Here is a 15,469-nt window from a genome sequence, read left to right as displayed (position 1 = left end):
CGGGAGGGGCCAGCTCGGGAGTCCGATTGGCCAAGCTCTGCCGGGTCTCCCCGGCGGGGGAAAGGAGCGTGAAGGGAGGGAAGCGAGCGAGAGAATCGAGGGTTGAAAGGTTAAGAGCGCGGCGCGCGCTGATGATGTAATGGCTTTGTGCGCTGGGCGGCTGTGGGGAAGCCGCGCGAGTGGTTTTCCGCGCTTTCTGGCTCTCCCTCGCCGCGTCGGGGCTGCCTCCGCCGCCGGGTCTCTGCTCGACCCTTTCTCCTCCCCTCGCGTGAGTAACCGCTGCTTCTTTCATTAGGAAAGCCCGTGAAGAGCGGCGGCGACAGCGTTTCTCGTATGTAGGTGGGTATGGAGGGGTGGAGACGCAGGTGGTCGGGAGAGTAAAGTGGAAGCGCGCTCGGTCCGACGGCGAACTTTTCTTTCCATGACATGAGGGATGGGTGGGGAGAGGAGTCCGAAGAGAACGAACCGAGGCTGGCGCTCGGGAGTCTCCTGTCTCACCTTTGCTTTACCTCAATCCTGTACGATCCAAGCCTGCCTGCCTTCCTGACACAGTAAAGCTAGAGGTGTCTCTCGCCTCACCTTGAACAGATCTGTCTACATGACAACGTCTGCTGCTCCCTTTATGCGAAGTTCCCTCCTATCCCCCCAAAAATATTTTTTTTTAAAAAAAGTGGTGCGGGAAGATATAAGAGATGCCATTGAGTTGTCTTTTGCTCATTGCAGAGACATATCTTTATTATCTTTCAGCAATAGCCCAGGGATGTGTTCTGGTATACAGAGCTGAGTGTATAAACTATACATGCTTCTTTAAGTCAGGATGGAGGGGGTCCTTGGTGCTCTCTGAGCTTGGTTGTTTTCTTACAGAAGTTTCGTTACCCAAACGAGGTAGCATCATCAGTGCTGATAAGAGAGAGGGGTTTGTTCTTAAATCAGGATCTCCCACGTTGATGGGACTATCCGAGCTTCAAGTTATTGTTCCTCCGATTATGGGGAGCAATGACTATCTGAAACATGCAAGGATCAATTAGCCTTGGGGAACCCTGACATAAGCTGTGCTATGGCACTTTTGGGGCAGAAGCATAAGTAGCAAAGTGAGGCTGCTGGATGTTTATCTTTTCAGTGAAAAAATGAGAATAGAAGGGAAGGTATTGAAAAGAACTAAAACTAACATCTCTATTTTTCACTGTTGGATTTTGGGCAAGAAAAGTTGCACCAAGCTTTTCCCAACCATAAGTCTTCCAAATGATTTATTCTATTCTAATAAATAACAGCAGCTTACATACTGTGACAATACCTGTAACACCATCAAGCATCCACATCTGCCTATCTCAGGTCCTTGGAAAGGACTTGATAGGTAGACAAAAATGCCAAATCCAGTCTGAACATCTGGCTGACTGCAACAAGTCATTTTATGTCCTATGTTTGTTGCTGACTTTAAGATGATTTCTTGTTATCTGCAACCATTAGTTGTGAAATAGCCTAATCTGCAGGCGACAAGGTTAGGAATGGATGGTTAATTTGATACAGATAATTAAACTTAAAAACTCTTTATAACTACAATGAATAACCTAGGTTACTTCTGTGACGTATGGGCATTGGTGACATATCAACAATGATACAGTAGTATCTGATCAGATTGTTATGCAGATTTACGGCAGCCTCCCCCCAAAAACTACTTACGATCCAGTTCCAAAGTTATGGCCACTGCAGCACTCCCACAGTTGCAGAGTGGATTTGATTTTAATCAAGTCGACTTAAATCATGATTTAAATCACTAGTAACTAGGTTTGATTTAAAGCAACTCGATTTAAATCATAATTTTTAAAGAGCAACTGTCATCTCTGTCCTGCAGTGGCTCATCCTCTGACCCACTTTGATTCACCGACAATCCCATTCACTTTAATGGGACGGCTGGTGATGTGGCAGTGACACAAGGTGAGGGACGTGGCAGGAAGCAGGTGAGTGGATGCCCACTTACAAGCGCTGCTATGATGGGTCTGAAATGACAGATGCTTTTTAGTATCATATAAGCTGCTTAGAAGGTTTCACTTTCATTTTTACTGCTTGCCCTTCCTCCTCATACTTAGAGCCTGGTGCTACTGATGCATTTCTTTTCAAACAATCATAGTTTGTAGTGTAGATAGATTTGCAAAACAATGAGATAAAGTTATATTCCTGAACTTTGTTTTATGATTTATCTCATGGTTACTGTGAAATTGTGTGAATGCATTAACACAAGTAATGTTATCTCAGCTTTCAGAGCTTGGATTCATTGAATGAGTTTATAAAAAATGTAACTATTGCAAAATATGCAGCCTCATGCTACATAGCTAAGCCCCATTTCATGCTGAATAAACTAAATTATTAATGTATCTTAAATGCAAAACTATCCTTAGATAGATTTTTGCTTCAAAAATATTTTATTAAAATAAATTTGATAAAAAAAATAAAAAAAATGATTTAAATAAAAAAATCCAATTTAAATAAAAATCTGATTTAAAAAACCAAATTTTTATCCATCCTGCACAGTTGTTTGCCCTTATGACTGACCATAGGGAGTTGTCCCCACTGCCTGGTCCCTACAGGCCTGAAGAAAAGTGTGAGGGATTCCTGGGGCAGGAACCTGTGCTAGGTATCCCAGGGCCTTCTCCGTGATCCCTGAGACAACCCGTGCTTCACTTAACAACTGCAACAGGAACAGCAGGCATGGATGGTCTTAAGTGAGATGATCATGTGGGCACTTCACATCAGTCATGTTTTTTACCATAATGGGCAGGCTCCATTGTGGTTGTTGGTCAAGGGCTATCTATATCAGGGGTGTCAAACTCAATTTCATTGAGGGAGCATCAGGGTTGTGTTTGACTTGGGGGCCCAGGGTGGACATGGCCAGGATGGCCATGGCCAACTCAACATCACTCAAGGTGGGGGCGCAAGCGCTCTGCCAGCAAAAATGGGTTCCCAAGCTCTGTTTCCGGCTACGACAACCTTCTGCAACCGTCTGCCAGTTAAAATAGAGCTTAGGAGGGTTTCCCATGGCCCACCCATGCTCCGTTTTTGCTGGCAGAGGCACTGCGGGCTGGTCCTTTGCTGTTTCCAAGGTGGCCCCCCCAGCCCAGATCTAAGCACCCTGCAGGTCAGACCTGGCCCCTGGGCCTTGAGTTTGATACCCCTGATCTAAAGACTTACCATATTTGTAGAAGACTCACTGGAGTATAAGACGCACCAAGGTTTTGAAAAGGCAAATTTAAAAAAAAAGTAGGTGGGTAGATAAAGGGATAGAGAGAGAGAGAAATAGAGATAGAGAGAGAAATACAGTAGGTAGGTAGAGAGAGAGAGTGTGTGCGTGTGTAGGTAGGGAGAGAGAGAGTAGGTAGGTAGGTAGATGGAGAGAGAGAAATACAGTAGGTAGGTAGGGTGAGAGAGAGAGAGAGAGTAGATAGGTAGGTAGGTAGAGGGATAGAGAGAGAAAAATACAGTAGATAGGGAGAGAGAGAGTAGGTAGGTAGGTAGGTAGGTAGGTAGATGTTTCCAGGTGTACTTATCCATGTGCTGGAGAAGGAAATTGCTTACAACCTGCAGCACCTCAGACTTGTTTCTGCTGGCATAGCATTTGATCCATGTAATTCTCATCAATCAGTTAAAGAGCTTTCCAAAAGAAAAAAAAAGTTTTTCATGTAAACGGGCCCGTTTTTTTCAAATAAAAGGCATGATTAGCTTGGGGGGGGGGGCTTGCAGAGTGCTCCTGGGGAGTGGGGTGGGAAGCCAAAAACGAGTAAAAAAACGGGCCCGTTTTTCGTAAAAAAATTGCATGCATAGCCTTATGGAGGCTTATAGAGTGCTGCTGGGGGGGGACCAAAAAACGGTCCATTTTGGCTCATTTCTGCCCTCCCCAACCCCCAGGAGCTCTCCTCTGAAAGCCTCCATAAGGGTATGCATGGCCATTTTGGTGAAGAGGAGGGGCTTCGGGAGGCAAAAAATGTGTATTCGATGTATAAGATGCACCCAGATTTTCAGCGTCTTTTGAGGAAAAAAGGTGCATCTTATACTCCGAAAAATATGGTACATGTTTTCTGAGGCTAAACTCTAAACTAGACTAAGAAAATTCAGTTTGCCTAGGAATGGTTAGCTCTATGTATTTGTTTAATGCTTTGATTTATTATAGTAATTTGTTCTATGCCTTAAAACAGGACAATGCAGTCTGATACTCTCCAGATGATTTGGATTAGAGCTTCCATATTTCCTAGCAAATTGTGTCAGAGGGCAAGATCCAAATCAATTGGTGAATTACCGACTGCTGTAAACATTTCCGGGATATTACAGTCTAGAACTGTAGTGTTTTATGTCAGATTGCTTTCTGCTTCAAATGGAGGACATTGTTTAAATATATAAAGATAAATAGTCTTTAGCAATAAAAAACCACTCCTAGATTGCAGGAGAAGAGAGTATATGGAACAATATTTATAATTTTATAATTTTCTTCAGGCACACCCAGGAAATGAGCATGTATTTGGCAAGAGGATATAGAGATCTTATTTTTACATTAATTGCTCTTGTTAACTTGTTCATTAACTTGTTCTTGATCAATTGGCATGTTTTTTTACATTATTAGCCAGTATAAATATTAAACTTTATTACTGCTGATTACAAAAATGTGGCTAAACTAAATTCCTTACATAGATTGTAAACAATGGCTGTTATTTTATTGAATTAAATTGAAGTTATTCAAAGTTGCCATCCAAAATATGCTAAACAAATCCCATGGAAATGAACAACAGTTGAAAGTAAATTTATATTTATATATTACCATGACTATTAATTGAAATAGAAAGATTTACTTCAAAATTATTATGAATAAATGGTGTGTATAATATATTAATATACTGTTATTTCATTATGGAGTCTCTGAAGAATTGTAATACGGTATATATTTATATCGTATTAGGTTTTATTGAACTCAGTGGAAGCTATTTCTTGAAAAAGTTTCTACTGTATAGGATTGCAAGCTGGATATTCCTCTAACAAATAACAGTTAAAAAATCTATTTTTTTTTTTTTACCTCTGAAGATTTGCAAATGAGGTAATCTTAGTTGATGGAGTTGTGTAAGCTAATTCGTGTGTATTTTTTCTTCTTCCTTTCTCTATATATAATTCTCATAGTCCAGATAGTTGAATTTTATGGAAGCTGTCTGAGCTTAGTTGTTTACTTGTGATTGTTTTGTTACCAGATTAAGTAATATCTTAAGTGTTTAGAAGGGTTTGATCTTTGTTTATATATACAGTGGCTAGCTGTATATTTTGGTAGAGATTTTTCTTCTTCTTAGCAGTTCCTTGATTAGGCTTTTGTTCATGTCTGCTTTTTGAATCCTGACAGCTTGATTGTTTATCTGAGATGGTAGTTTCTTGATTAGGATATTGTTTACATCTTGCTTTGGTGTTAATTCTGGTATTAATGCTTGCGTATCTGGGTGTGAATTGCTGGTAAGGAGGTTGGAGTTTTTTTGTTCTAGTTCTGACCAGCAGTTGGGCCCATCCACCCGCCCCGGCACTATCCCGTCCTATATAATCACCATGTTTTTGATGCCACATCATGCGTGGAAGGCGCACATGGTCATATTTTCGGTTCTGGGTGAACCAGTTGTCACATTATGTGACGCCCACCTCTGGCGTGTCTAAATACTCAAACTATGATTAAGTCTGCCAATGTGTTGTAAAATTAAGGAGTTCTTAAGATGTTTTTGAGGTGTGGCTTGGGCTGGTTGTGCTATAGGGTGTTGAGTTTTCATTTACTTTTTGATAATTTTGTTTATGTTTATAAATTCATTAAAATTATTTATTTCTTGTCTTGCTGTTTTAGGTATAAAATTTAAACTTGTTTTATGAAATCGACTTTTCATCAAGTATATCTTTTTGATGCCTGGTATCTGAAACCTCCTAATTATGCCAGCAGCCACAGTAGATCACAGCCAAAGAATCTGTGAAGTGTGGGCTTGTAACCTAGATGAAGAGATGAAGAAAATTCGTCAGGTTATACGGAAGTTTAACTATGTTGCCATGGTAAGATATTGGGAATATCTGTATTCTTCTTTGGTTACAGAGGCAGTGTAAATGATTTGTAAAAGAAAAACGTAAAGGATCTAATGCATTTCTTCCAAAATAACAAAAGATTTCCATTTTATTTATTTATATACAGTATATCCTGCCTTTATTATTTTTACAAATAACTCAAGGCGGTGAACATATCCAACACACCTTCCTCCTATTTTCCCCACAACAAGAACCTTGTGAGGTGAGTTGGGCTGAGAGTGAGTGATTGACCCAAGTCACCCAGCTAAGGTGGTAGACTAGAATTTACAGTCTCCCACTTTCTAGCTGGGTGTCTTAACCACTAGACCAAACTGTCTCCCATTACTGATTTCATTGGAAAAAAGTTCAAAGTAATTAATAATTAGTTCTGAATAGGTCCTACGCGTATATTGTCTTTACAGTTCCTAGTTCTATTTCGTATTTTAATAAAATAAACTAATATTGAATAATTAGATTAATAAATAAGTTTCTTTGCACAGCTCCTGGGTTTACCCATAATGCCTGAGTTAACTGCAATACAGTAATTGGATTCCATGTTTAGTCTTTTATATCAAGTATACAGAACATATAGAGCATCTAGCTATAAAAAGTGGGGAATTGTATCACTTTTCTAATAGTTCCATCTTGTTTTTCACATTTATGCTTTTCAGGACACAGAATTTCCTGGTGTAGTTGCACGGCCTATTGGAGAATTCAGAAGCAATGCAGACTATCAATACCAGCTACTCCGCTGTAATGTAGATTTACTTAAAATAATCCAGTTAGGGTTGACATTCATGAATGAGCAAGGTGAATACCCTCCAGGAACTTCAACATGGCAATTTAATTTTAAATTTAATTTAACGTAAGTTCCGGAACTTGGTTGTGTGTCTTTAAGTGTGTAGAGTATTTTAAAATCAAATAATTTAACTAGGGTTTTTTTTCTGCTGTTTTTCCATTAAGTGCAGGAAGTATGACAAATTATGCCTAGGTAAAATTGTTCAAATTCTTAAAACTCATATAATGTTCAATCTGAGATTTATTATTAATATTATTTTAAAAACCTCTGTTGCATGCCTAGTTGAGATAGTTAGGGTTACATCCTTTGTGCTTGAACTTTACATCGATGTCATTCATTGGTTTATATCAAGCAATGCATGTAAGAATGGCCCACATATGGAGGCCTTGTCATCCAGTAGCTTTATTGTCAGGAAAATCTCTGAAATTGGCTGAGGCCAGAAGGAAATCAACCAAAACTGGAGCCTTTGCCCAAGATTAGCTGACTTCCTCCACATGTTGCCAAAGTTTGTATTCTACAGGTTTTTTGTTCTTTATAAGATTCTCTGGATCATCTTAATTTGGTTTCTTATGGGTGTTAGGATTTCCAGGAAGGAGGAAGCATTAAGAAATGTTCACTTCATAAGTTGATTTGTGCATCTGTGGATGGAAGTTATTGATATTAGCTGGAGTTAGCTTACATTTAGTTTATTCATTTACAATGTACGTAGTTCTTCCTAACTGTTTGAATCTGGATAATGCACAAGACAGTAAAAAAAAAAAACCTTCAAATTAAGACACAGGCAAAATATTTATCCCAAAGTAAACATCTATAGTCAGTTACAGACCACACATGATAGAATTACCCAATATATCCTCTCCTCTCAGCAAACAACATGGTATATGATGTATTTCAGTGCTATGTCATGAAAGGCTTAGTATCAGGGGTGGGATCTTATTGGTTTAACAACTGGTTCTTGAGTGCATGGGAATTCTGATGATTTCCTTGGAGTTTACAAGCTAAAGCTAATTACAGACAATATCTCAAGACCTTGCTTCATTCATCACTCTGGATCTTATCTGTCTGGGAACCTACTTAGAGTGGACATGAGTGACTTAACCTGCCACATTTATCCAGTGTGTCTACAGGCACTTTGTCCCACCCATCTTTTTCCAGAAGCTTCAAAATTACTCTTAGGAGGACTACAGGTAGTTCTCAATTTATAACAGTTCATTTAGCGACCATTCAAAGTTATAAGAGCGTTGAAACCAGTAACTTATGATCATTTTTTACATTTATAACCATTGTAGCATCCCTGAGAGCAAGTGATCAAAATTTGACTACTTAGCTTCTGGTTCTTATTTATGATAGTTGCACTGTTCTGGGGTTATGTTCTTTTTTGTAACCTTCTGATAAGTAAAGTCAATGGAGAAACCAGATTCACTTAACAACTGTGCCACTAATTTAACAACTGCAATGATTCACTTAACAACTGGGGCAAGAAATGTCATAAAATGGGGCAAAATTAACTTAACAAATGTCTCACTTAACAGAAATTTTGGGCTCAATTGTGGTTGTAAGTCTAGACTACCTGTTCTCTTAGATGCTTTGGCAAAATGGGTGGCCTAGACATCACAAATAAAATTAATTAATTAATTAATTAATTAATTAATTAATAAATAGGGTTCTGGGAGAGCAATTTGTGAAGAAAAAGAATTTTGTGTTGGTTTGAATGTGAACTCTTATAGTGCTCACATTCTCTTCTGTAGCACCAGTAGCATTCTATCAATAGCTTCATTTCCCTTGGCTCTTTAAACAGTCAGGGAGCGGCTTGTGATTTGCAGTTAGGCAAAGGCCCCACATAAATAAATTCACACTATACTTCAGCTGTCTCCATGTTTTGGTGATCAGCCAGGATGTCATGAAATCTGCCTACCAAAAGAGTCCTGCTGCACTTTACAGAAGCTGAGACATCTATGATGTGCAGTTTGACATGGAAGTGGTCTGACAAGAGTAACAACGAATATCAGTATCCTCCATGTTCATATCTCATCTGCTTCAAAGTAAAGATCAGGCCAAATATGTACTCACCTGCATGATTATTTGCAACAAGTCCATCGTCTCAATGAAGGCCATAAAATACTAATGAACCAGTGGTGGGTTGCTCCTGGTTTGGCCCAGATTGGATGAACCAGTAGTGGTGGCGGCAGGAAGCTCTGCCCACCCGCCCAGATGCTTCTGTGCATGTGTAGAAATGTTGCGAGTGCGCGAATGTGCATGAAGGAACCGGTGGTAAACAAAATTGAAATCCACCACTGCAATGAACAGAGGTCACTATTATTGGTTAAAGAATCACCTTTCATGATTACGTAGACTCAGGTCAAAGCAATTTTTTACTCAAAGCCAAAATTTGTTTCCTGCTGACATTAGGAGTAAATAGTTTGTAGGAAGTGAATGGACATTTGCAGTCAAATTAACAGTGTTGCGTACAAAAGAATTTTCTTTAATGAAAAGCATGTATTTTGGAAGTATCACAATATGTATTATTTAACAATTCTTTTACCCGTGAGCATAACTTGGTTGAACTCTGCTTGTGTGTGTGCGCGTGCGTGCATGCACGCATGCATATATCTAATTAGCAAAATTCTTTTACAAGGACGATTTATTAGCAGTAATATAGGCTTTCTGCTGGTAATTCATTTAAAATTCTTTTGACAACTATATTAACAATAGTGATTATTTTTTAATAATGCTTCTTCTAGAGAGGACATGTATGCCCAGGATTCTATAGAGCTATTAACAACATCTGGAATCCAGTTCAAAAAACATGAGGAGGAAGGAATTGAAACTCAGTACTTCGCTGAACTTCTTATGACTTCGGGTGTTGTGCTCTGTGAAGGAGTCAAGTGGCTTTCATTTCATAGGTAACCACAACATGCAGAACTATCGCTTGCCTACTTGTTTTCTTTTTCTTTTCATGAAACCTTAAGACAAAATAATTATCTCTGCTTATTAACCTGAAGTATTAGGCTGGATGAGTTCTAGATCATTTTGTAAAGACTTTGCTGCTTTAAACTTACCTCTTCAGTTTACGCTTTGGCTCCAGTGGAAACAAATAATCTGTATCTTAACTTGAGATACTAAAGTGTCAGTCATGTAGAGAGGGAGCACTGTATTTTTCTATTTTGCTTTGACAGTTTCCCAGGTCAGAGGAAGGAACAGCCACATATATCTGCCCTTTGTGTACGGTTAGCAGGTAAATGGAAACTGGAATTAGTTGATTAACATCGTTGGAAAGTCCAAATTCAGTACAGCTCTGAAGACTCTTTGATAATGCTGGTAGGGAAAATATGAAACCTTTATCTTAATTGTAATGCCAAATATTGGAAAATTAAACTTTGCTGCATGAACCTATTTTCTTACCTGGTTCCAATATTCTAGTTCTTTTGTTTTTTTCAACCCCTAGGGCCCCCTTCCCCACCAATAGAGGCTTGCCCCCTTAAAGAAAAGGGTTGAGACTGATGTTTGAATTATATGATTTGAAGCTTGGACAGTGTAAGCGTACACTCAAGATCTGAGTCATTCAGAACAATCTTGTGCTGTATATTGTAAGGCCCACTTCACAATTCTTAAGTAGGAAAAAGGGAATATTCAGTTGATTAATGTATAAATATGTTGGTTAATAGGTTAGTTGGGTTGTTGAGCATAAAGCTGCTTACTGAAGGTTGGTTTTGGCAGGGATAAATATTGGAAAGTTTTCTGGAACAGATTACTAGCAGGGATATTTACTTTAAAATGAATCATCTTGTTCAAGATAGTGTAGATGGGCGTAGCCTTTTAGGCCATTCTTATACACAGGTTTGAACGATTCAGAAATCCAGGTGCTTTGAAATGAAAAGTGTTTATAGCAAATATTCTTAGGTTGGAATGCCCAAAACATGGGCACTCCATTAAAAACATTGTCTTTAATACAGTATCCTAGTGAGGGAAGAGTGCTTCAATACCATTAGTTGAGTTTAAATTCTGTTTTGAACAATTAGAAGGAATTAAATTAGCTTTTAAAATGTTGATGGGGAATTGTTATTATATGGGATTCAAAATACTACTAGAGAAATGATAGAAAATTTATCTCAAAGGTACCTTTTCCTTCAAAAGGCAATTGGACTGTTTTCTTCTTTTTTCTTCTTCCTCAAGGAAAAAACAGTCCACTTGCCTTTTGAAGAAAGAAATAACTTTTGAGGCATCGATGACATGGATGACGGAAAATCTTCCCAGATAGAAAACATACATTGTACAGGAGATCTGTGCTTTAGCAGTGTTGCCGTTTGACTGGTTTTCAATACGTTTTGCGAAGATGTCTTCTAAGGTCTCCCCTTTGATTTTAACTGTGTACAACTCAGAAATGGAATTTTTATTTCTGTTAGCAAGCTTTGTATGGTTAGGGAGTCAACTATGTTTTTGTTATTTACACCCTTATCCTGGAATAACTCTAGCTGCTGGGGAGATCACAGCAGTATGTTTGGAGCTGGGAGAGTCCTGTTCCATAAAAAAGGAGAGATTTGAAAGCTAATGGCTTTCAATCTCTGCTTGTTAATTCCACTCTAAAGCATCATTTCCATTGGAAGGGTTTTGGAGAATAGATTTACTTATAGGAGTTAGTTCCCGGCTTGTTAGATAACTCAACTTTCAGCTGTTTTGTGGCCTTGGCTATACCTTTGTTGCAGAAAGTGTACAATGTCTCTTCCTTCTTTTTCCCTTGATGATTATCTCAGAGTTTTCTCTCTTCTTTCTATATGTTGAGGGTTGCAATAAGGCAGCACAAGGCTAGTATTTAAAACAATGGATTCCGGTGATTAAAAAGCCTCTTTTGAAGGAGTTTTTCCCAGTTGCTGCTGCCTCTTTATTATCCTAGCTCCTCCCTGTATGACAATCTTAAAGCACATTAAAATTATAGTACTTTTTTCTAGTTTGTTTCATTTTCAGTCTTGCTGGAAAATGGATTTGCTTTACTGCTTTCAAGTAAAACCTAGATGAAGGTAGCAGGCAATACATCTATTGCAGGGGTGTCCAAACTTGAGAACTTTAAGACTTGTGGACTTCAACTCCCAGAATTCCCCAGCCAGCTATGCTGGCTGGGGAATTCTGGAAGTTGAAGTCCACAAGTCTTAAAGTTCCCAAGTTTGGACACCCCTGATCTATTGCTACCTCTGTGAGTAGATGTGAATAATTGTTTTTCTAAATGGAGATGAATTGTTGTGAATAAGGTTCATTCATTGTGATTATGATGAAAGGCAATATTGTTAGGTGAAATTAGGAAACCAAAAGTGAAAAAAAAATAGTTTGTGAGCTAGGTGTAACAAGCTGGGGTATCCGTACAAGTGGTGACGAACAATTTATGAATCCTTTCGAATTCTCTGCAATTCTGCAGTGTTGTGATGTCCACTTCTTCTAAGTTCTAAGGAGTTTCTGAATGAATAAAACAATAACACTTTGACTTCTCTTTACTTGAACACATTAATCCAATACTTGTTTCCTTTTGAGGTAAAACTTTGGTTTGGATTACTTCAGCAGTTACTAAACCCAAATGAATCAAAAGACTGGGGAGGTGATTAAAAAACAGATTCATCTCACTTCACGAAAATAGAGGAAAACTAATAGGTTCTCCCAGGATGCAGGTAAATAGGTGGATTGATGCTAGTTAGATAAGGTAATACTGAATGCACTCTGGGTCCAAGTCACCTGGAGCTTTATAGATAAAAACCAAAGTTTTTGAATTAGAAATGTACTGGATACCAGTGCAGAGCTATACATCAAAGTTATTTGCTCTTAGTGAACCAGACTGATTAAGTAATTGGTATTTGACATTCTGAAGTTTTCAAGTGGTCTCCAAGGCAGCTCCAAGTAGAGCTTGTTGCAGTAGTAATGAGGACACATGTTGTTATTGCTACAGGATTTTTAAAGGTTGTATCAGTTGAATTACTACTTGGGCATCGGTCAAAATTAGACCTTCTGTCTGTAGCCTCTGTTAACCTATTTAGGAGTAGCTGTGAGTCTAGAAGGCCCCCAGACCACAGATCTACTCCCTAATAGATAATACTTGAGAAACAGTAAATGACTAGGAACTATGTGTTAGTTTTAGCTTGTTTCATCCTCAGAGTTGCCCTAGTTCCTAATAACTCCCAAATATCAGTACAAGATTTCCACCACATTACTATACACAATTCAGGCTGGAGGTGATATCACAGCAACTCCATAGAGCTCAGGGACCTCTCTGAAAGTATTCGCGTGAATGTGAAATAATAGAGAAAACTCCAAAACCCACAAATGAACAGCAACTGAGCTTCTCTGAAACCACTGACTGGAAATACCCATTCAGGAAGGAATAGGTCCACTGTAAATCATGCCTTCAATCTCTGACCTTCTCAGATGATCGAGTAAGATACCATGTTTGATGGTATCAAAGATTTGCTGAGAGGTCTAAGAAGACCAGAAGTACATTATTCCCAGAGTCATCAGCTTTAATACCTAGGCCTGAATTCTGATAGTAAAGGAACCAGATGTTTTTCTAGGGTACTTTGAGGTTAATTTCATGCCATCCTCTCAACAATACTTTCACAAAAGTTTTACTTGAATAATATACTCCATTCTGTAGTTTAATTTATTTGTTAAAACTGTTACAATTTTCACAGTATTAGGCAAACCAGCTACTTGATAAAAAGTTACTTGGTCAGTGTGAAGGACACTTGCACTTCATTGTTGTGTAAGAAAGTTATGCCCAAAGACCATAACTTTTGATTTCCCCAAAAGTTATAATTAATTGCCAATAATAGTTAATGGTCAAAGTGCAGTGTTGGGATTTTTTTTGGGGGGGGGGGGAGAATATTACTCTAAAGAAGACAACAGCCCATGTCAACCAGTTTGTGTGCTGGACACCAAGTAGGGTAATCAGCTCTGAGTAGGAAGGATAGTCAGATTTTTGTCACCAATTTTATCTCAAACACATTACCATCCTTCAAGACCTAAAACATTGTTTTTAAAAGTATTGAATAAAAATGGAGGTAAAACTCAGCCCTGTTGGACGCTCCTTATTTTTGTAGTGAAAGTATGTATCGATGGCCTGTTGGGAGTCACTTATATTTGCACATTCATGTGTAATTCTTATTGTCATCCCTTCAAGGTAAACCAGATCAGGACAGATACTTAACAGAAAAAAACAACATTACTTTATTAAGATAGGTTGTAGTAACATAATTTTTCAAGTGTGATTGCACTTCTCCTGAGTTTCTTCTTATATTCCTTCTCAGGACATAAAGAGTACTTATCTTTGTTTACATAACAGTTTTTAAATATTTGCTTCAAGGCTGTGGCCCTGTCTCTGTATTACTAAACCCAGCAGTCTGCTGTAGAGCTTTCAGTTTGAGCTGTAATTTATTTCAGTCAATAGAACCAAAAACTGAAGGAAGGAAATGCTACATACAATTTCTTTGCAATGTTGACATGTTTGTGTATCAAATATAGGGCAATACAAAGCAGTGATCTAAGGTAGAATAACTGGGTCAAACTGTTCCTCAACAAGAATATTGATACTAACAACTCAATATTCCAGTTTGTGCAGGACATGTTTGTCATAGGGCTGGATTATGAAGTCACTGAGATTAATTGCCCTGTAATTAGCTGGAGCATTTTAGTCACCTTTCTTAAAGAGTGGAATACAGGTAGTCCTCGTCTTATGACCACAATGGAGCCAAAAATTTCTGTTGTTAATTTTGCCCCATTTTATCTTTTTTTGCCACAGTTGTTAAGCAAGTCACCGCAGTTGGTAAATTAGCAATCCAGTTGTTAAGTGAATTTGGTTTCCCCGTCAGTTTTGCTCTTGAGAAGTTCACAAAAAGCGATCACATGACCTTGGGGCACAATAATGGTCATAAATAGGAACCAGTTCCCAAGCATCTGAATTTTGATCACATGACTATGAGAATGCTGCAAAGTTGTAACGGTGAAAAACAGTCATAAGTCATTTTTTTCAGTGCTGTTGTAACTTTGAACGATCACTAAATGAACTGTTCTAAGTGGAGGATTACCTGTAGTAATGCTTACATTCCAGCCTTTGGGCTGATAATCTGTGAAATTTATATGATTGAGAATCTAAGGAAGGATAGGATCTTGTTATTTTGGATTATCTTTTAAACAAGTCCCTAGGAAGGTGATCTTCACCTGGAGTTTTGCTGGAGGCGAAGGCTTTATCAATGGTTAGACCTTTTTTCTAGCCAACTGTAGGCTATAACTCCATATCGCTCAAGCTCTAAAATTGCATTGGTATTAGTACAGTCACATAAGGAAGCATGTAAGAAGTACAAACATTGCTCCCTCTTTGACTTGGATTCCCTTATATTCAGGATGCATGGGTGAGCAGATGGGATTTCTCTGCAGATAAACTACTATTTACTAATCTCCAGAAAGTCAATGTGTCCTTAGTTTGTAGCAAATTGTATGTTACACCAGATCAATGTCTGGTATAATGATTTCTTCTTTATTAGAAATTTTTAGTTTTCGTTTTTTAAAATTACCTATGATATACTAAGCAATTTCTACTTTTTAATACTAGAGTAAGTAGTTCAATGCTTTATA

General features: G+C 38.3%; 1 protein-coding gene across 1 annotated transcript in view; it reads left to right on the top strand.

Moving 5' to 3' along the window:
* Window positions 1-106: 106 nt before the first annotated feature.
* Window positions 107-15,469, top strand: part of CNOT7 (CCR4-NOT transcription complex subunit 7) — a 19,428-nt gene continuing 4,065 nt past the window's right edge. The window contains exons 1-4 of the mRNA XM_081959714.1: window positions 107-268; window positions 5,855-6,054; window positions 6,735-6,928; window positions 9,604-9,765. Of these exons, the coding sequence (XP_081815840.1) occupies window positions 5,938-6,054; window positions 6,735-6,928; window positions 9,604-9,765 (473 nt within the window). The 5' untranslated portion in view covers window positions 107-268; window positions 5,855-5,937. The remainder of the gene's footprint in view (window positions 269-5,854; window positions 6,055-6,734; window positions 6,929-9,603; window positions 9,766-15,469) is intronic.

The sequence above is a fragment of the Natrix helvetica genome, assembly GCF_964273705.1.
Source record: "Natrix helvetica genome assembly, chromosome: 7".
Taxonomy (NCBI): Eukaryota; Metazoa; Chordata; class Lepidosauria; order Squamata; family Natricidae; genus Natrix; species Natrix helvetica.
This window is presented reverse-complemented; position numbering and strand designations above follow the sequence as displayed.